Genomic DNA, 21,267 nt, shown 5'->3' with positions numbered 1-21,267 from the left:
AACGAATAGGAATATTCTCATAAAATAAAAAGCATAATATTCAGACGAATATTCTATAAAAATATTCTTTGAGGTTCAACGCAGTCCAATTAGAAGTTTCAGAAATATCCACATTTTTTGCCAATGATGTTCAAGGAGCATGTTTGACTTTCAAAGTGACCACTCACTTCCAGGTCCAAAATCTTGAAAACCAATAAGAATATTCTGATAAAATAAAAAGCATAATATTCACAAGAATGTTTTATAAAAATATTCTTTAAGGTTTAACGCAGTCCAAATAGAAGTTTCTGAAATATTCGACTCTTTTAACACTGACGTTCAATGAGCATGTTTGACTTTCAAAGTGACCACTCGCTTTGAAGTCCAAAATCTCAAAAACTTATAGGAATATTTTCATGAAATAAAAGGCACATTATTCAGAAGAATATTCTATAAAAATATTCTTCAAGGTTCAACTCAGTCCAATTAGAAGTTTCAAGAATATCCATCTTCTTTGGCAGTGATGTTCAAGAAACGAGTTTCGTTTTAAAGATGACTACTTACTTTAAAATTCAAATTCTCAAAAACTAATTGGAATATTTCCACAAATCAAAAAGCACAATTTTGGTTGGAGTATTCTTGACAAATCGAATAAATCAGTTTAAGTAAATCTATGAGAAAAATCCAACTTTAAAAACCCTAATGCCTAGAAAAATATCAACATTTTAAATATCCTTTTTTTCTGTTTTAGTTACTCAAGACCTAAAGCAAATCATGGGCGTAATACTAAGCTTCTTCTGGCATGACACCGGTAGAACCGACGATCCAGACCGCACCACTGGCCTTACATCCAGAGACAGACACTTATTAAAAACTACCTGGAAAACACTGTCAAATGGAGAAGAAAACCTGAAGACTGGAATGGCAATCTTTATGACGTATGCACATCAATACAGAATAAGCAAATTTAACCAGAAGAATCTTTTATAGGCTCTTCAAAGTCCATCCGGAATACCAACAATTGTTCCCATTCAGAAACGTCCCATACAACCAACTGGAATCGAACAACAGATTTAAGGCCCACTGCATCAGCTTGATGTACGCATTCACTTCCATAATGGAGAATCTGGACAATGTGGAACTTCTGGAGCAACTTTTGGGTAAACAGGGAGTGGCGCACGTATCTAGGAAAGTACCGGAACGCGCCTATTGGGTAAGAACATTCGGAAAGTGAAAGAAAATATTGACGTTTCGTTATAGGATCTGAAGGAGGTTTTGATGCAACTGTTCCAGAAGTCCGGGATGAGTTCCGAGGAGCTTGAGGCCTGGAATAAGTTTTTGGACTATGGACTTGGGATTATGGTAAAATGTGCTGTAGAAGAGAAAAAAGGTGTTGAATGAAAATAAATGTTTATTTTATATAATAGTACAATTTGTATTTAAAAGTCTTGACTATCTTCCGGAAACACCACCCCCAACTGTTTCCTCACCAGGTCCATAAGTCGTGCAAGTTCAATGGACTCTTGATGGGTTATGGAAGGATTCTCAATAAGGCCTACAATATTAATAAAAGCGACAATATTGAGCATTTAAAAAACAAAAGTTTTACCATTTTTGATGCATTGCCTGGCCTCTTCGGCCTCATATGACAGTCCGGCACTGTTTACGTGCAAAAATGGCAGAGGAGACTCTGGAAGGGGCCACTCGTAACTTTTTTCATCTGTTATTAACTCAGTGGGGCACCAGAACTTTGGCAATTTCGCAGAACCTAAAGTAAATTAATTGAGAAATCAGATCACATGTGCAATAGTTGACTCTCACCTTTCGTCCCGACAACCAGGCCCTCATTGGGTAAGGCCACCCTGGCAGAGGTGCTTACCACCGCCATCTTACCCTCAGGGTAAGTGAGTACCACCCCGGCCGACTCATCAGTGCCTGCACCGTTTTTATGACCACTAACAGCCACTTCTAAGGGCTTTAAACCTCGGAAAACCCACTGCTGGAACTGCAAAATGTACACGCCCAAATCTAAGATTGCACCTCCGCCGAAATCTTTTGATCTGTAAAAGAAAATTAGGCGTTCATTGGGTGCGGAAATGTTTATTGTCGCACTGAAACCCGTGGCGCCATCTAAGAGTTGACACTTTGAAATATAAACTGGAATCGAAAAGGTATTCAAAATGCTCACGTGAGTCTATCGACGTGTTGCAGAGGAAACCCGAAATTGACGGAGCAAAAGAGAACGTCGCCCAATTCACCAGATTCCATTAATTCCTTGAGTTTCTTGTAAGCGGGGAAACTTCTCGACCAAACCGCCTCTGCTAAGAAAAGTTTCCTTTCTTTCGCGATCTGGGTGAGTTTCGTCGTTTGTTTTTCGTTCATCGTAAACGGTTTTTCGCATAAAACGTGCTTTCCGTGCTCCAACATCAGTTTCGCGCTCTCGAAATGTTGCGTATTCAAGTTGCCGATATAGACGATGTCTGAAAATGGGATTTTATGCTTTTGTAATTCTACATGTGACACCATCTAGCATTCAAACATTAAACTGTTTAAAAAGAAATAGTACAAAATACAGCAAAAGCGCCCCTGCATTTTTAGAGTTTAATTGTGATGGTAGTTTTCGTGTTAAAAATCTAAGAATTGTGTGGTGAATATGACAAGTAGTTTTCTCAGGTAAAATTTTGAAAATTTGTACACATATTCTTTGGACAACTTCATTGGACACCTATTTCAGCGTTTTTCAAAATTTGTACAAAATTTTGAAAAAAAAAATATTTTTGAAAAAAAATAATTTTTTATTCTAAAAATTTGACAAAACGTCTATAACTCAAAAAATAGAACAGGCACAATTTTAAAAATTTGTACACATATTTTATGAACAATTTCATTGGACACCTATTTCAGCGTTTTTAAAAATTCGTACTGAATTTTAAGAAAAAAAATATTTTTGGAAAAAAATAATTTTTTATTCTAAAAATTGAACAAAAAGTCTATAACTCAAAAAATAGAACAGGCAGAATTTTGAAAATTTGTACACATATTCTATGAACAATTTTATTGGACACCTATTTTAGCGTTTATCAAAATTTGGACAAGATTTTAAGAAAAAAAATATTTTTGAAAAACAAATAATTTTTTATTCTAAAAATTCAACAAAAAGTCTATAACTCAAAAAATAGAATAGGCACAATTTTGAAAATTTGTACACATATTCTATGAACAATTTCATTGGACACCTATTTTAGCGTTTTTCAAAATTTGGACAAGATTTTGAGAAAAAAATATTTTTGAAAAAAAATATTTTTTTATTCTAAAAATTCCACAAAAAGTCTATAACTCAAAAAATAGAACAGGCAGAATTTTGAAAATTTGTACACATATTCTATGAACAATTTTATTGGACACCTATTTTAGCGTTTTTCAAAATTTGGACAAGATTTTAAGAAAAAAAATATTTTTGGAAAAAAATAATTTTTTATTCTAAAAATTCAACAAAAAGTCTATAACTCAAAAAATAAAATTGGCACAATTTTGAAAATTTGTACACATATTCTATGAACAATTTCATTCGACACCTATTTCAGCGTTTTTCAAAATTTGTACAAAATTTTAAGAAAAAAAATATTTTTGAAAAAAAATAAATTTTTTATTCTAAAAATTCAACAAAAAGTCTATAACTCAAAAAATAGAACAGGAACAATTTTGAAAATTTGTACACATTTTCTATAAACAATTTCATTCGACACCTATTTCAGCGTTTTTCAAAATTTGTACAAAATTTTAAGAAAAAAAATATTTTTGAAAAAAATTAATTTTTTATTCTAAAAATTCAACAAAAAGTCTATAACTCAAAAAATAGAACAGGCACCATTTTGAAAATTTATACACATATTCTTTGGACAATTTTATTGGACACCTATTTCAGCGTTTTTCAAAATTTGTACAAAATTTTGAGAAAAAAAATATTTTTGAAAAAAAAAATAATTTTTTATTCTAAAAATTCAACAAAACGTCTATAACTCAAAAGATAGATCAGGCAGAATTTTGAAAATTTGAACACATATTCTATGAACAATTTCATTGGACACCTATTTCAGCGTTTTTCAAAATTTGTACAAAATTTTGAGAAAAAAAATATTTTTGAAAAAAAATAATTTTTCATTCTAAAAATTCAACAAAAAGTCTATAACTCAAAAAATAGAATAGGCACAATTTTGAAAATTTGTACACATATTCTTTGGACAATTCCATTGGACACCTATTTCAGCGTTTTTCAAAATTCATACAAAATTTTGAGAAAAAAAATATTTTTGAAAAAAAAATAATTTTTTATTCTAAAAATTCAACAAAAAGTCTATAACTCCAAAAATAGAACAGGCACAATTATGAAAATTTGTACACATATTCTTTGGACAATTTCATTTGACACCTATTTCAGCGTTTTTTAAAATTTGTACAAAATTTTGAGAAAAAAAATATTTTTGAAAAAAAATATTTTTTTATTCTAAAAATTCAACAAAAAGTCTATAACTCAAAAAATAGAATAGGCACAATTTTGAAAATTTATACACATATTCTTTGGACAATTCCATTGGACACCTATTTTAGCGTTTTTCAAAATTCATACAAAATTTTGAGAAAAAAAATATTTTTGAAAAAAAATTAATTTTTTATTCTAAAAATTCAACAAAAAGTCTATAACTCAAAAAATAGAATAGGCACAATTTTGAAAATTTATACACATATTCTTTGGACAATTCCATTGGACACCTATTTCAGCGTTTTTCAAAATTCATACAAAATTTTGAGAAAAAAAATATTTTTGAAAAAAAAATAATTTTTTATTCTAAAAATTCAACAAAAAGTCTATAACTCAAAAAATAGAACAGGCAGAATTTTGAAAATTTGTACACATATTCTTTGGACAATTCCATTGGACACCTATTTCAGCGTTTTTCAAAATTCATACAAAATTTTGAGAAAAAAAATATTTTTGAAAAAAAAATAATTTTTTATTCTAAAAATTCAACAAAAAGTCTATAACTCAAAAAATAGAACAGGCACCATTTTGAAAATTTGTACACATATTCTTTGGACAATTTCATTGGACACCTATTTCAGCGTTTTTCAAAATTTGTACAAGATTTTGAGAAAAAAAATATTTTTGAAAAGAAATAATTTTTCATTCTAAAAATTCAACAAAAAGTCTATAACTCAAAAAATAGAACAGGCACAATTTTGAAAATTTGTACACATATTCTTTGGACAATTCCATTGGACACCTATTTCAGCGTTTTTCAAAATTCATACAAAATTTTGAGAAAAAAAATATTTTTGAAAAAAAAATAATTTTTTATTCTAAAAATTCAACAAAAAGTCTATAACTCAAAAAATAGAACAGGCAGAATTTTGAAAATTTGTACACATATTCTTTGGACAATTCCATTGGACACCTATTTCAGCGTTTTTCAAAATTCATACAAAATTTTGAGAAAAAAAATATTTTTGAAAAAAAAATAATTTTTTATTCTAAAAATTCAACAAAAAGTCTATAACTCAAAAAATAGAACAGGCACCATTTTGAAAATTTGTACACATATTCTTTGGACAATTTCATTGGACACCTATTTCAGCGTTTTTCAAAATTTGTACAAGATTTTGAGAAAAAAAATATTTTTGAAAAGAAATAATTTTTCATTCTAAAAATTCAACAAAAAGTCTATAACTCAAAAAATAGAACAGGCAGAATTTTGAAAATTTGTACACATATTCTTTGGACAATTTCATTGGACACCTATTTCAGCGTTTTTTAAAATTCATACAAAATTTTGAGAAAAAAAATATTTTTGAAAAAAAAATAATCTTTTATTCTAAAAATTCAACAAAAAGTCTATAACTCAAAAAATAGAATAGGCACAATTTTGCAAATTTGTACACATATTCTATGAACAATTTCATTGGACACCTATTTCAGCGTTTTTCAAAATTTGGACAAGATTTTGAGAAAAAAAAATATTTTTCGAAGAACATATAAACAGCATTACAGCAAATCTTCAATAAAAAAAATTTAATTATAATTATCAAAATTAAATTTGGCGCCATAATCAAATTTTAAACCTCCCGCTACTATGACGTCACTAACTCATTTTCGTTTCCTATTAGTACTGCTCCTCGACATTTAGAGGGCGCAACGTTCATCGACCCTATTGGCTCTTATGGGAGTTTATTTATGTATTGTCAGTTTAGTACAGTAAAGTCCGGAATATTGGCGGGAGATTTAAATAGTGGTGAATAAATACAGTGAAAATAATTATATTTCTAGTAGTCGTAAGTGATCGTGTTTCACAGTCTAAGTGTGTACATAAATTTGTTGACTATTTTCGGTTGTTTTAATTCACACCTAAGGAACATATCGAAGAAAGAGATGGACATTTGTCAAGGAAAATGCAGCAATTTATGTATTAATTAGTTTTAGGAGAAAATTATTATTTATTGATTTGCTTTTGTGTACTTTTCCCATTTGAAATGTTATTTCTCTAGTGTACTTCAGAAAAAGGCATCAAGAGGCTAAGAAAGTGCAATTCATAATCTCTACTTACCAATATCGTTATCAGCAGCCAATTTACCATAATCATCGTATGTTCTCTCGATGTCCAGCTGTTTGGCGAATCTTTGGACGTTTTCCTTATTTCTACCGGCCACCGCTAAAACTTTATGATCTGATTCCGGTAAAGTTTTCACTGCGGTTACGAAATCCTGCGAGATCCGACCCGCACCGACTATTCCCCATTTGAGTGCCATAACTGCCTCGTGTAGTCTAATAACAACGCGTTTTTCAATTTTTTATATGTATACCGGTTTACGTTTTGTTATCTGTCGAGTGTCGAGTACTTGTTGTTAAGTTAAACTTGGCAAGACGTTCAAGGTCGTGGTTATCTTATTGAATTGTTCGTTTTACGAGGGAAGGCACGAAAGTAGACTTGGATTCGTTCCAATTATATGTTTTTTATTCGTGAGAACAATTTTTGAGATTTTGATCGTCGAAGTGAACATGGTTCTTGGATATCACTGTCTAACAGAGCGGATATTTCCCAAAGTTGTGTTTGAACAGAGTTGGACCAAGAACATTATTTTTAAAGAATATTCTTTTTATTGCAATGCAATTACTCTCTATTATTTGCATGAAACTTAAACATACAGAGTGACTCAAATGCCTGGAAGAGACTTAATAATTACTTTAAATTTTTTGGGCGAGGCTTAAGGGTACTTAACGGTTTTAAGCCCGTCTCAAGTGCCTGGAAGGGACTGAATAATTAAGTCGTTATTCCAGTTTTTCTAAGTGTCCTTCCAAAAAGCCTCATTCCTAAGAACAACAACTTTAAATAATCGCGGAAAAAAAACGAACCCCTAGTTTTTTTTCAACAACACCATGTTCAAATAGGCGATTTCTCTTAGAAAATACTATAAATCGGTCCGGTTCACGTTTGTTTGTCTGTAATCCGAGTGAAAGCAGCCAACTGGTACTATATGAGGGAACCCCCAACAAATCCAATTTTGAACCTCATTCATTAAAAACCGCATATTTCATCATCAGAATCACGTGTAAGAATAACACTAACGAATATGTCTCCTGACGAATAATTAAAGACGATCATCACTTCTGACGCTCACTTGAGTATTAATTGATGGGTTTTTAATGAATTTATTGAAAGTCATTTTAATTAATAATAAACTGGCCCCAGCGGTACTACCATATACATAACACAGCCACTATAAGGCATCAAAAAATGTATTTTTAACTAGTCATTTTAAAATTAATACTTAATTAAACGAACGTATTAATCCACGTGGGTAATTGGGGGGGTATTAGGCGAAGTTAAACATTGACTCAAGATAACATCGGAAAATGCAAAAACATGAGCAGGGAACCGTTTATATCTTCGAGGAGCCGTTACGGTAGAAGGAGGAGATGTTCGATAAGGCCAAGTTCAAGTGTAAAGTGTGGCAGGTCATCCCTTGTGTCTGCGGTGAGTTTTTGTAAATTATTGTTAAAAAAACACAATTTTTCTAGCACACGTACTTATGGAAATTACAGTGTATTTTTCTGGCTTTTCTGCATTTGTTTTATTAGTGACTTTTAAGAGTCATTTAAAGTATTTGCTATATTTTTTTAACTCATTATCGTTAAGTAGCAAGCCCACCGAGAGAGGGGGGGGGAGAATGTGGGAAATTCTCCCGGGCCAGATACAAAGGAAAAAATTAATTTATATCAACGGCGTGCATAAGGAACTTATCCTATTTTTTTTTTTATTAAATAATGTATATCCTAAATATTATTTAATTAAAAAAAAAGTACACCACTGTTTCACACACAATTTTTCTAAAATAAATTGTATTTTTTAAATCCTTGTTTAGTTTTGGGCAAATTGATATTCTTGAAATTTTTTGTATATCTTATTTGGTATAATTATTGTTTCATACACGTCGTCAATGTGTTTCCTACTATTTTCCAGATTTCTTTGTGTATGGTATTCCATATACATATGTGATATCGGAGTAATTTTATCACATATTGGAGGTGTAGTAATCGAGTGTCAAAACTAGCTATGTAAATCACTTTTCAATTTTTTTTAAATGCCGACACTTTCTTTCTTGTGTAAACAAAATCGTATATACGTATATTCTACATTTTAGTTTTATAAATATTCCTTGACCATATACGATTGGGAAAAAATGGCACAATAACTGCAATTTTTATAGCGATACGCCTTGCTTTTGAGAAATAAAAAAAGGTTTTTCACGTGTTACTCGAAAACCTTAAGGTTATGTAGAGAAAGTACAGATACAAACACTAAAAATTTTTATCATAACATCTAAAATTTTTTTAAAAAGCATTTTTATTTTCTGCAAAAAAAAACATTTTTTATTAACCCTACCCTTACCCCCTCACCCACCCCACACAACTTACCAGTAAGAAATTCTTTTAAAAAATAACTGTTTTCTAAAATAATAGCCATAAAGAACTACTTTCGTCGTTAATATCTAATCTAATAACACAGTTTGCTTATTTAAATTTGATATAATTATATATATATATATATATATATATATATATATATATATATCTATATTAATAAATATTTAATACAAAAAACAGTACTATTAGATTAGATATTACGGACGAAAAGCAGTGATTTTTAGGAAGAATTTAATCAAATATTTGAGGTGTAGTAATCGAGTTTAAAAACTAGATATGTAAATCTTGAGTCAATTTTTTTAAATGCCGAAATGTTCTCCCTTTTGTAAACAGAATCGTATATGATATACGTATATTCTATAATTAATAAATAAACCATAACCAAAAACTTAAAAAAAAGAAGACAAATTTGAAAGACAAATTATTTTGTTGCTTACAAGCACTCCTGGGCCCTATAACACAAACACTACAATTGTTACAAGTTTACAAGTTACAATTAATTTACCAGGTACGGTAAATTAAAAACGGTACACAAGTCGTGATGAATTAGTAAAAATGTCGTCTAAACAAATTATTTTCGAAAGAAAAATGCAGTTTTTGACAAAAATTAAAGAAAACAAGGAAATTCTATTTGGTGCTTTCTCGGATAGACTTAAAAAGCAAGACAAAGTCGAGAAATGGAAGGAAATAGCCCATAAGTAGCCCAAAGTATATGCTTAGTTTCAGTAGAGAAGGATTGGACCTACGTAAGAGATACTGTCTGGCAGAATTTGAAGAAATCTGCAATGGTGAGTCTTTCGTTATTGAGCAATCAACATAATTTATTTACAAGTAATTTTGACATTAGGTACCTAAACCCATTATAGATAAAATAATTATACACAGTGACATAATATACTATTTCGCATTTTAGCTTAAAATAGACAACGCGAAAAAAACAGGGACTGGTGGGAAAGGCATGTTAACGGAAATAGATAAGATGATTTTCGATATTTTTGGAAAGGAATCTGTAAGGATCAAATGAGACTGTCCACCCAACCGGACATGAATGTGGACCATCTACTTCAAGGAAAGCCAGTAAGTCATTCGTTATTATCAACTCGTATAGACTAGTATATAGGTTTTATGTGTCTTTTGAAATAAAAAGTACAGCAAAATGCAAAATTTTATAACAAATCCATTTCCAATCAATCCATCTATCCATTTCTAATTTCCACTTTTCAATTGTAGGAAAGAGAAAAGTTGTCGAAAGCACGGGTGAAAGTGACGATAAAAATGAAAAGCTGAAACTACAAATTGAACATATAAAATTACAAAACTATAAAACCAAGCTGGAAATATTAAAATGAGAAAAGGACCTCGGGTTACCGTTTTCTGAATTTACCTCGCAGTTCCAAAATAACTTCCAATCAGAAAACGGCAAGACCTATTTATCTTTATAATAATTTATCTAGTACCTATAGTTTAAATCCTTCGTTAATAAAAGTTGTTAATAAATGAAATAAATATTTTCGTTTTTATTTTGTAGATGTATATTTTTGAACTTTAGTAGAGAAATGAAACACGTTTTTAATAAATTTTAGGGCACCCTATATACATATTTTACTACTAGAGTCTGTTGTTTCTATTAAAATAATGAATCAGTTCGCCTAATCTAGCTTGCGCCCCAACAGGGGGATTGTCATCGAGATGTTCATAATTTTCTTCATTGTTTGATAACTCTTCACCATCGTCTACCATAAAATCATTCGCGTCCCCATCACCTTTTGAAATGTTGCATAAAGTGGCACATCATTTCAAAACATTTGCAGCAAAAACAGGGCTCACGCGTAGGTAGTTCAAACAAGGCATTTTACTTTATAAACTCAAATACTATGGCTTTGATCATAATGGTATTAAACTACTGCAATGCTATTTAAGTAACAGAAGTCAGATTGTTTAATTTGAGGGTTGTAGGTCTAACATTTTAGTGCTAGCATGGGGCTCCTCAGGGATCTACCCTTCGCTCTATTTTATTCCATGTATGCTAATGACCTGTCCAACTGTCATGGATGTGTGTGAACTTCATCATATTTTGGATAAACGTTTGACATAGTAATGTCATGTGGAGGAAATGGCTACTAGACTATCAAAATGTCTAAATAATTAGGGTCATTTAGCACATATGCCCAAAATATTTGGTCTGCAATGTCCTTGTTTAAGGTTGATTGCGTGTATCGGTTAGATAGATTGCTATAAGTCTCACCTTAGACAGTGCCTTTTCCAGTGCGCATATTCTTGTGTGTCTGCTGTTTATGAGGAAAAATCTTTCCAGGTTTCTGACACGATATTCACAATCACCTCACCAGAGGTGAAAGCTCCTTGGTGGCGAAGACTGTTTCATCCGCAGTCAAGGTTATGGCTTTAATTTTTTGGAAAAGGTAAAACTATCAACAGCGAGTATTATGCCAACTCACTGCAACATTTGAGCGAAGAAATGAAGCAAAAATGACCACATTTGGCTAAGAAGAAAATGTTGTTTCATCAAGATAATTCACCAGCCGACAAATATGTTATTATAGTGGCCAAAATCAACGAATTAAAGTTTAAATTGCCACCTCATGTACCCTATTCACTAGATTTAAGTAACTTGGATTATTTTTTGATTCCAAATTTGAAAAAATTTTTGACTGAGTGCTCAAAAATTTTCCAACGAGGAAGTTGTGATATGCGCAGTTAATGGCTATTTTGAGGAGTAAGACAGTTCTTATTATAAAATGCTTAGTTCTTATTATAGTTATGTTTAAAAACAAAATAGGATAGAGCTAATGAAATGTAAAAAAATTCAATATTTTCCTTATTTTCAGCTCTAAGAGTCAATTTAAAATAAATGTTTTCACATGAACGAGCAAATATATATAGAAAAAATTCAGATAATTTTTCAGTTTTTATGTTTCAGTTTTTCCTTATTTTCAGTTATAAAGTTTCAGCATGATGGAGCGCCGGCTCACTTTGCTGTACAAGTACGCGAGTATTTGGCTCAGCGGTTTAGGCACCGTTGGATTGCCAGAGGTGGAGCGGTTTCTTGGCCTCCTAGGTCACCCGATTTAACGTCGCTCGATTTTTTCTTGTGGGGACATGTAAAGTCTTTAGTCTACGAAACTCCAGTAAAATCAGAGGTAGACTTTTTGTTACTCTTTTTAGTATAGTCCGCCGAAATCATGTGCGGCGTTTAAACCGGTGTATTGAGGTTGGAGGAAGACATTTTGAACAATTGTTGTGATGGTATCATATACAAAAGGTAAAAAATAAATGCATCAGATCCTATTTAGGTAATTAATATTTTTTCTAAATTTAAACGCGTCTTAGGGCCGTAGTGGCGTAGTGACACATTTCCGGACATGGGTTCCTATGCTTAAATGGATTCTACTGTTGCACTGAACAGCCCCCAGAAGTTTGATCCCATAGTTCTGAAACACCCTGTATTTACCGATAATAATATATGATAGGTTATTTGGAAATAAAAGACAAATTATTTTGTTTCTTACAGGCACTCCTGTACTAAGAATATTATTAACTTGACTTTTTGTGAATGGATTTTAGTCATTTCTTCAAGAAAGACTTTGGACTAGTCTAGTTTTTTTAAATTTTTAATATACAGGTTCTCAAAATGTTTCTATAGGCTTATTTTAAGGAAGTTATCTACCTATTAAGATGTAAAACAAGTTTTTCCTTTAAGGTAATTATTTTCTGCAAAAAAATTATTTTTTATTAATCCTACCCTTAGCCCCCCACCCACCCCACACAACTTACCAGTAAAAAATTGTTTTCAAAAATTATTGTTTTCCAAAATATTGCGCATGAAAAACAGCTGGTTTCGTCGTTAATATCTAATCTAATAATACAATTTATTTATTTAAATTTAATATAATTATATATACGTATATTAATAAATATTTAATACAAAAACAGTGTTATTAGATTGGATATTATGGACTAAAAACGGTGATTTTTTAAGAGAATTTCTTACTGGTCAAATGTGTGGGGTGGGTGAGGGGGCAAGGGTTGTGTTGATGAAAAACGAAGTTTTTGCAGAAAATGTATATTTAATATTTAATTTAGTAACATTGTTTATTAAATATTGTTATAAATTTATATACAAATATAATGTGGACGAAGAACAGTGATTTTTCATAAGAATTTAATCAAATATTGAATGTGTAGTATAATCGAGTATAAAAACCAGATATGTAAATCCCAAGTCAATTTTTCAAATGCACCTTTTCGTAAACAGAATCGTATATAATATACTTAAATTCTACAGTTAATAAATATACCAAAACCAAAAATTCACTAAAAAAATTGTCGAATAAATATATATTTAACGTATTATTTTGAATTGATTTTTTTTATTTTTATTTCAGCATCTCTCACATGTATACCCTTCGGCCTAATGTTAGGTTGGCCATCACCCACTTACCCAAAACTGATCGGAACACCAACTTCACCCATACCGATCACCATGGACCAAAGTGCCCTGATAGCAGGTTTCCTTATGCTGGGTGGATCATTGGGCACGTTATTCTCCCAAAAAACCATTGGACCAGGCACAAAATACGGAATTATCATGGGAAACGTCCTGATGGTGATCGGATGGACAGTAATGTGGCAAGCCAAAGATATTTACGCACTTTTAGGGAGCAGGTTCTTAATAGGAACTGGATACGGATATGGGGTCGGGCAAATTAGGATTTATATTGCAGAGATGTCCAGGGCAACTTTAGGGCAAACCTTGATGAAACATTTGAACTTTTACGGTCTTTTGGGGTTTGTTTTGGCGTATGCCGTAGGGCCCTGGGTGGATTTCAGACAATTGTCTTATTTTAGTGTGATAATCGCGGTGTTTATATTGTTTTTAACGGTGTTTTTGCCGTGTACCCCTAAAGAGTTGTTGCTGGCCAAGAAATCCGCTGAAGCGAAAAAGCTGTTGGCCTTTTTAAAAACCGACAGTGATCCGGAACAAGAGGTTCATAATTTGGCACAGAGTATATTGAACCCCCCCGAGAGTGTGGGGTTTAGTAAGATTATGCAGGATGGCACTTTAAGGGTGAATTTTATTAAATTGACTTTTTTGTTGTTTTGTCAGCAGTACAGCGGGGCTCCGCCTACTTTGGTTTATACTCAAATAATTTTCGAAAAGTCTCAGGTGCCTTACCCAGAGGTTTTCGCTATATGTTACGCCCTATTGTATGTTATAGGTAACGTTATTGGGACTTATACTGTTCCAATGTTAAATAAGAAACTTGTTTTGCTCACATCCAGCTGCTTTATTTTAATTTTACTTGTAGCAAACATTCTTGTGATATATTTTAGGGTTAACATTGAATATTTTCAGTACTCGTCTGTGATAACTTTATACTTATTTATATTGGTGCATACGATAAGTTTAGGCAGTATTCCCGTGATGTTAATTAACGAGTGGTTTCCTAAAAGTTGCAAAATTTTTATGTCTCAGTATTGTTTCATTTTGAGCCTTTTGTATGCCTTAACGGCCACCAAAACCTTCCAAGTATTAATGACTCTGTATTATCTCTATACGGCTTTTTGTTTATGTCTAGCTGTGATTATTTTTGCCATATTTTTTATTATTATTTGTGTACCATCTGAAATACCAGAGAAGATGTAAATGTCAATAAGGCTCAATTCAGGAAATCAATTGTTTATTTATAATTTATATTACAAAGTGATTTATATGTAAATAGTTCTTCAATTATAAATAGTACATATTGTTGACATAAAGTATATTATTTACCTGAAAAAAACTGCTACTTTGTTTTGTAGAAAAATTAAAGAAATGCTAAAGAATTTATCATTAAAAATAGTTATATATCGCAAAATACAACAAACTATCCCTTTTAATGAAAATAAACAAATGTTATATCAAATTCCTCATACTTGTGATAAATTTTACTTAGGAGAAATATTATAGTGATCATAAATTTTAAATAAAACGTCAATGCAATAAATTATTTAACAGTGCCCAAACAATGTACGGAATGGCAATTAACACCTCTGAAGATTTACTTCTGATTTTTTGATAGGACTTTTCTAAATAACTAACTCACTAAGTGAGTCTATAGCCAACTAGTTTTCTCAAATATTTAATTTTAAATTTTTCTGGAAAATTAATGTTCTTCGCTCATTTTATGAAATCTAGAAATGCTGTTTTTATACTAAATATTTATAACAATGTTATTAAATTAAATATTGTTTATATATTATTTGCAAAAATATTTTTTTTCATAAAAACAATCCTTACACCCCCCACCCACCCCAAACATTTGCCCCCATAAGAAATTCTATTGAAAAATCACCCTTTTTCGTCTATAAAATCCAATCTACTAACATTATTTTTGTATTAAATGTTTATTAATATACATATATATAATTATATCAAATTTAAATAATTAAACTGTGTTATAGATTAGATATTAACGATGAAACTAGTTTGTTATTCACACGTATTATTTTGGAAAACAATGATTTTTGCAAACAATTTCTTACTGGTAAGTTGTGTGGGGTGGGTGGGGGGGCAAGGGTAACATAAATGAAAAACGTTTTTTTTGCAGAAAATAATTGCCTAAGACAAAAATGCTTTTTAATAAAATTATAGGTGATAAAAAAATCTATAATTTTACTTTTCTCACATAACCTCAAACGTGAAAAAACTCTATTTTATTTCACAAAATCACGGCGTATTGCAATGAAAATTGCGGTAGTTGTGCCATTTTTACCGCATAAATGAATATTCAGTTTTTGAAGTTATCAACGGCCATTAAAACTCAAACTACAAATACAGAATTTAATGATGAATTAAGTGATGTTGGAAGTTGACCCTCGTTTAATAAATTAACTTATTATAAGAGTAAAGAAATATCAATGAATCTTAGTTAAAAAATATATTAAACTGTGGTCAGAACTAATTATGGATAAAACTGTAGCAAAAATCGTATCATAAAAAGTCTCTTAAAAATTAAAAATTGCAAAATGTTGACTACTAATTCAAATTCAAATTTAAATATGCTCGATTGTTTGAGCAAAATATTGTTATAAATAAAGCTTCACCTAATCCTAAAGAGACAGAGTTACAAGGTTAAAATTATATTTAAAAATACAAGTTACAATGACGAATCAAAGTTTTTTTTTTTTTTTTTTAATTAATAAAATCAACTATATCTAACTTTTCTTAACTAAGTACAGTTCAACATTTAGGGATAAAAAAAAGAAAAACATTTAAAACAAACAGGTTAGGAAAAGAGCTAGGTCTCCCTTAATTAATTAAAATCTGATTGTCGTTGAAATATTCAGCCACAAAGTAATAAGCTCGACCACTCAGAAATCTCCTCAAGAGAAACTTAAATTTGATGAGAGATTTTGCCCCTCTAATGTCCCCTGGTAGGTGGTTAAAGATTTTTATACCTTCATAAAAAATTGATCTCTTTACCAAGGCAGATGTTGGAATTAGTCCGGGGAATCTGTACTTTTTAACAAAAAAATTGCAACCCGCAAACGAACGACTGGATGTGGTAAAGGGGTTCATAAGAAACATAAAAGAAATAAATTCATACCTGGGGTAGTTGCGGGGGTGAAAACTGAAAAAAACAGCAGGAGCATTTTTCTATCGCTATATCCGGCGAAAGTTGACGCTCAAATAAAAAGTGCTTAATGGCAAAGTTGTAAATAATATAAAAATCTATAATTTTTGTAGAGGGCACTTTTGAACATAACCTCAAAATGTTCAAGATAAATGCAAAAATTGCGAAAAATTTTTTTTTTCGTTTTTTATTTTTCATTTATCCAAAAATTATGCAATTTTCATAAAACTTGGTATAAATATACCCTTTAATATCCTAAATAATCTCTATTTTTTTTAGTACTATACAATAACAATTTTTCAAGAAATTCAAGCTTTTCAAAAAAATTACTTTTTTTTTAAACGAAATTTGTCCTTCAGAGAATTGTTCTAAGTGGTAATAGAACGTGTTTAGATAGTATTAGTAATCATGGAAAATTTAACTTTAAGAGAAAAAATTGAAATTGTTCGTCTTGTTGGTGGTAACACGCGTTCGATGAGAGAAGCTGCCAGAGAATTTAATATTAGGCATCCTGATAAGCCAGTAAGTCTAACTACTACTGTGTAACGTGTTAATAAAATTTTCAATGAAACAGGATCTGTTTCGAAAAATCTACTTAAAAATAGACATAATGGACGGCGTGGGCTCAGAAAAAATGAAAATTACATTTTGGAATATTTTAACGGCAATCCTCGAAGTAGTGTCAGAACGGCTAGTTTGGTCCTTAACATCCCCAGAGAAAGTATAAGAAGATGTTTGCAAAAAAATAACATAAAAGCATTTAAGCCAAAATTTTTGCACACCTTAGAGGATGGTGACCAGGCAAGAAGATTAGAGTTTTGCTATTGGCCTCAGGGAGAATATTTAAACAATAGAAACTTTCTAGATGAAATCCTCTTTAGCGATGAAGCCACTTTTACCACAAATGGCGTAGTCTCCGGTCAAAATTGCCGCCACTGGTCCGTGCAGAATCCAGAATTTATAATAAATGCAAGGAGACAGTATTCGCAAAAAATTAACGTTTGGTGTGGAATACTAAGCGACAAAATTATTGGCCCTTTTTTCTTTAATGGTAATTTGAATACAATTGAATTTTCTTGAGAATGAATTTTCGAACGCATTAGAAGATTTACCCTTAAGATATCACCTTAATTTCAATTAGATGATTGTCCTGTCCATAATGCTCGTTTAGTAAGAGACTGGTTAAATCAATATTTTGAAAACTGTTGGATAGGACGAAACAGTCCTTTCGTTGAGTGGCCACCAAGATCCCCTGACTTAACGCCACTCGATTTTTTTCTCTGGGGCTTACTTAAAGAAAAAGTGTACAAATCAAGACCTCAAAATTTAGAAGATCTACAAGTCAGAATAATCCAGGTTTCTTCAGAAATTACTCCAGAGCAAGTCCGTAAAGTTATTTTAAATGTAGGCAAAAGGAGTGTAAAATGCATAGAAAACAATGGTGGATTAGTAGAAATTTCAAAAATTTAGTAGCGGTTAATTTTTTTGTTTGTTGTTTTTATTTTATTTGTATTTATTTTTGTTAGTTTATTGTTTGTTTTTATTTGTATTTAGTTTGGCATTGTTATTTGCTTGTATTATCTTTGTTCAATTTGTTTTTTTCATGGCTATCTACACATTTTTAAATGTAAATAAATGCATAATTTCCCTTTTTATTTTTTGTTATAAAATTGTTATTACTTAATATTTTTTGGTGAAATTTGGTATAAGGCCGTTTTGGGGGATGCCGAATTCAGTGGTGTGCACAATTTTTTGCTAAAAAAATTAAAATTTGGCCCTTAAAAACTGACATTAATAGGCCTTGGAATTTGCATGGCAGAATTTTTTTTTATTATAATGATGCAGTTTTTTTGGACCTAACGTTTAAAAAAAACCCGAGCAAAATCGCACCAAAAATAAACATTTTATCAGGGTGACCCGAAAACAAATGGGCCACACTGTATAAGTTGAAGATCAGCTAACATGGCTATTCTCAAAGAGTCGATATCATACCCATGCCAGAGAACGGTGGTGTCGTCAGCAAAGAGCGTGAATTTTCCCTGGATATTAAGTCGGATGAGGTCATTAATATATAGGAGAAAAATTATTGGTCCCAGTACCAACCCCTGAGGTACTCCCCAGGCACATACTCCGACCCCACACACACTCTCTGACGACGACCCTTTAGATACGAATAAAACCAACTCGCCGCCAAGCCCCCAAAACCATAGTGGAGGAGCTTCCGCAACAGAACCTCGTGACTGACGCAGTCGAAGGCTTTCGACAAGTCACAAAACACAGCAGCGGAAACTCCACCACCGTTAATCTGACAGTAGACATCGCTCATAAAGTTAAACATTGCGTCATTTGTGTTTTTATTTTCTTGAAAGCCAAACTGAGATCCACGAAGAATAATTTTTGATTTTAAATAAGACCAATTTTTCAATAATCTTTGAAAGTGTGGACAGAAGGGATATTGGTCTAAAGTTTGATGGTTGAGCCCGTCTTATGAATTGGGATAACCTTAGCAGATTTTAGGCAAGCAGGAAAGGTGCCCATAACCCATAACCCATGATGCATTTATAGCTTCAACAAGGACACTCAGAAAGATGGCCGGCATGTTCAGGAGTATTTTGACAGATAGGCCATCCTCCCCGGCTGAGTTTTTATTTTTTATAGAAGTTAATACCTCCTTAAGCTCAACCAAGTCTGTATAGGTATAAAGAAAAATGATCCTTGAATACTGGTGCTTGATAAATAAGTAAGTGGATCTGTTGTTGGGAAACCCAAATCTTTATAGTTAATATTTATAGTCAATATTTATCATTAACAATCTTCCAGCATTCTTTAGACCTGTTTGTGGCCTTATTTAGGCAATTTGAGTAGAAGGATCTTTTGGCGAATTTTATTAGTCGCCGATACAAAGACCTATATAAGAGTTAAAATATTGATGAAAAGCCGGGCAATTCGTGAACTTTCTTAATGTATGAAGGGATCTCAAATTTCTACATGAAGTTTTAAGTCCCCTAGTTAACCATGACTTCTTGTTCTTTTTTAGTCTAATTTTCACCATGTAAGAAACTGGGCGACACAACTTTGGGATTTTCTAAAAATGCGAAGAACTTAGGGCTTATCATTGATACTGATTTAAGGTTCAGAGATCATGTGAATAAGTTACTTCAAAAAAGTTATGTAAAAATGAAAGTTCTCTATGCCAACAGATTTATCTTAGACTTTAATATTAGGAAAAAACTCTGTGAATCTCTGGTTTTGCCAATTTTTTATTATTGTAATATAGTGTACTACCTCTGTTTATATTTAGTGACAAAAAATAGATTGCAAGTTGTGCAAAATAACTGTTGTCGCTTCATATTTGGTCTGAGGAGATATGATCATGTCTCAGCAGAATTTAAACAATTAAATTGGTTAAATGTGTCGGGTGTGGTAAAGCATCATTTTGCTACTTTTCTAATGAGGTTGTTAATATCAAATATTCCTGTATATTTGAGGGAAAAGTTAGTATTTCGAACATTTATTCATAACCGTGAACTTCGTTATGGAAATCACTTTACTATGCCACAACATCATTCAGCACTCTTTCAAAGAGGTTTTGCCTATAATGCAGTATCTTTATATAACTCCTTAGATCCCTATTTAAGAGATATTAGTTTAAACGGCTTTAGGTCTCAGTTTAAAACTTATTTGTTAAATTTACAAAATACTTAGTGTCATTATGAATTATGTTTACTTTTCACTTCTTTTTTGATTTAGAATAGGGATGGTTAAGTGTAAGAGTAGCCTAAGGCTAAACTTCGCCATTTGTATTCTTTAACCTTAATCTTATATGTATATACCTATAAAACATTTAAATCTGTGTAATGTATATGCATGATTAATAAAAGACGATTTATTATTATTATTATTATTATTATTAAAAAGAGATGTCAAAGAGGTTTATCAATTTCTGACAATGGATCCGTCGAATTCAACACGCTTTCCCATCCAGCAGCCACACACGAGTCATGGAATCTGTCGTAGTACCGCCTGCTGAAAATTCGACCGTAGGAGCACTCAGCAGTTTTGGGGCATTTCCCTTCACTGATTTCACAGATCACTGCCTCGTGGTCCGACATGCCAGAATTCACAACAGTGCAATGTTCGGGATAATTAGTGCAAACATAGTCAATGGTGCTGGACGAGAACCGTGTGATGCGAGTGGGAGACCTAACATGCATTTGAAGGTTAAATGAACTGAGTAAATTACGGAGGGTCAGTGTTGCAATAGATTTCTCATTATAATTCACATTGAAATCACCCGCCAACAGTATGGAGGATGAACATGGGATCGGAAGCAAAATTCAGAGCTATCAGATAATGGTGACCGATAAATACAAATAATGTATAGGTTTAAATCCTTACAAAAAAGATGCAGCAAATTCAAAAACAGATTCCTTTAGAAGATGGTGTTAAATTTATCAATCTTTGAACTAGAACTTAAGATATTGACGTGTCAATAGGAGGCAAATGATTTTACTTCTTACAGACACTCCTGGAATAAGAATTCCAATATTTTGACTTTCAGTTTATGGATTTTTGCAATTTCTTTAAAAAAAACCTTCAGAATCTCTTAAAAATCAAAAATTATAAAATGTTGACTATTAAAACTTATGATATTGACATGCGAAGAAGAGACAAATT

General features: G+C 31.6%; 3 protein-coding genes and 1 long non-coding RNA gene across 9 annotated transcripts in view; 3 read left to right on the top strand and 1 right to left on the bottom strand.

Moving 5' to 3' along the window:
* Nucleotides 1-1,403, top strand: part of LOC126737954 (globin-2B) — a 278,580-nt gene extending 277,177 nt beyond the window's left edge. For all 6 annotated transcript variants that reach the window (XM_050443081.1, XM_050443079.1, XM_050443082.1 and 3 more), the window contains 3 exons: nucleotides 731-917; nucleotides 970-1,192; nucleotides 1,240-1,403. In XM_050443081.1, coding sequence (XP_050299038.1) covers nucleotides 754-917; nucleotides 970-1,192; nucleotides 1,240-1,380 — 528 coding nt within the window. In that variant the 5' untranslated portion in view covers nucleotides 731-753 and the 3' untranslated portion in view covers nucleotides 1,381-1,403. The remainder of the gene's footprint in view (nucleotides 1-730; nucleotides 918-969; nucleotides 1,193-1,239) is intronic.
* LOC126737952 (trans-1,2-dihydrobenzene-1,2-diol dehydrogenase-like) lies at nucleotides 1,373-6,848 on the bottom strand. The gene is made up of 5 exons (XM_050443075.1): nucleotides 6,579-6,848; nucleotides 2,168-2,459; nucleotides 1,801-2,039; nucleotides 1,589-1,747; nucleotides 1,373-1,534 (listed from the first exon to the last, which is right to left on the bottom strand). The coding sequence occupies exons 1-5, from the start codon at nucleotides 6,778-6,780 to the stop codon at nucleotides 1,419-1,421; spliced, it is 1,008 nt and encodes a 335-aa protein (XP_050299032.1). The 5' UTR covers nucleotides 6,781-6,848; the 3' UTR covers nucleotides 1,373-1,418.
* A 131-nt stretch (nucleotides 6,849-6,979) lies between these two features.
* LOC126737948 (solute carrier family 2, facilitated glucose transporter member 8-like) lies at nucleotides 6,980-20,485 on the top strand. Its single transcript, XM_050443070.1, has 2 exons — nucleotides 6,980-8,006; nucleotides 13,360-20,485. The coding sequence occupies exons 1-2, from the start codon at nucleotides 7,949-7,951 to the stop codon at nucleotides 14,619-14,621; spliced, it is 1,320 nt and encodes a 439-aa protein (XP_050299027.1). The 5' UTR covers nucleotides 6,980-7,948; the 3' UTR covers nucleotides 14,622-20,485.
* On the top strand, nucleotides 9,191-12,798 carry LOC126737957 (uncharacterized). Its single transcript, XR_007661173.1, has 3 exons — nucleotides 9,191-9,744; nucleotides 9,870-10,033; nucleotides 10,187-12,798. It is a non-coding gene; the product is annotated as an uncharacterized LOC126737957 (long non-coding RNA).
* Nucleotides 20,486-21,267: the final 782 nt, after the last annotated feature.

The sequence above is a fragment of the Anthonomus grandis genome, chromosome 6, assembly GCF_022605725.1.
Source record: "Anthonomus grandis grandis chromosome 6, icAntGran1.3, whole genome shotgun sequence".
Classification (NCBI taxonomy): domain Eukaryota; kingdom Metazoa; phylum Arthropoda; class Insecta; order Coleoptera; family Curculionidae; genus Anthonomus; species Anthonomus grandis.
This window is presented reverse-complemented; position numbering and strand designations above follow the sequence as displayed.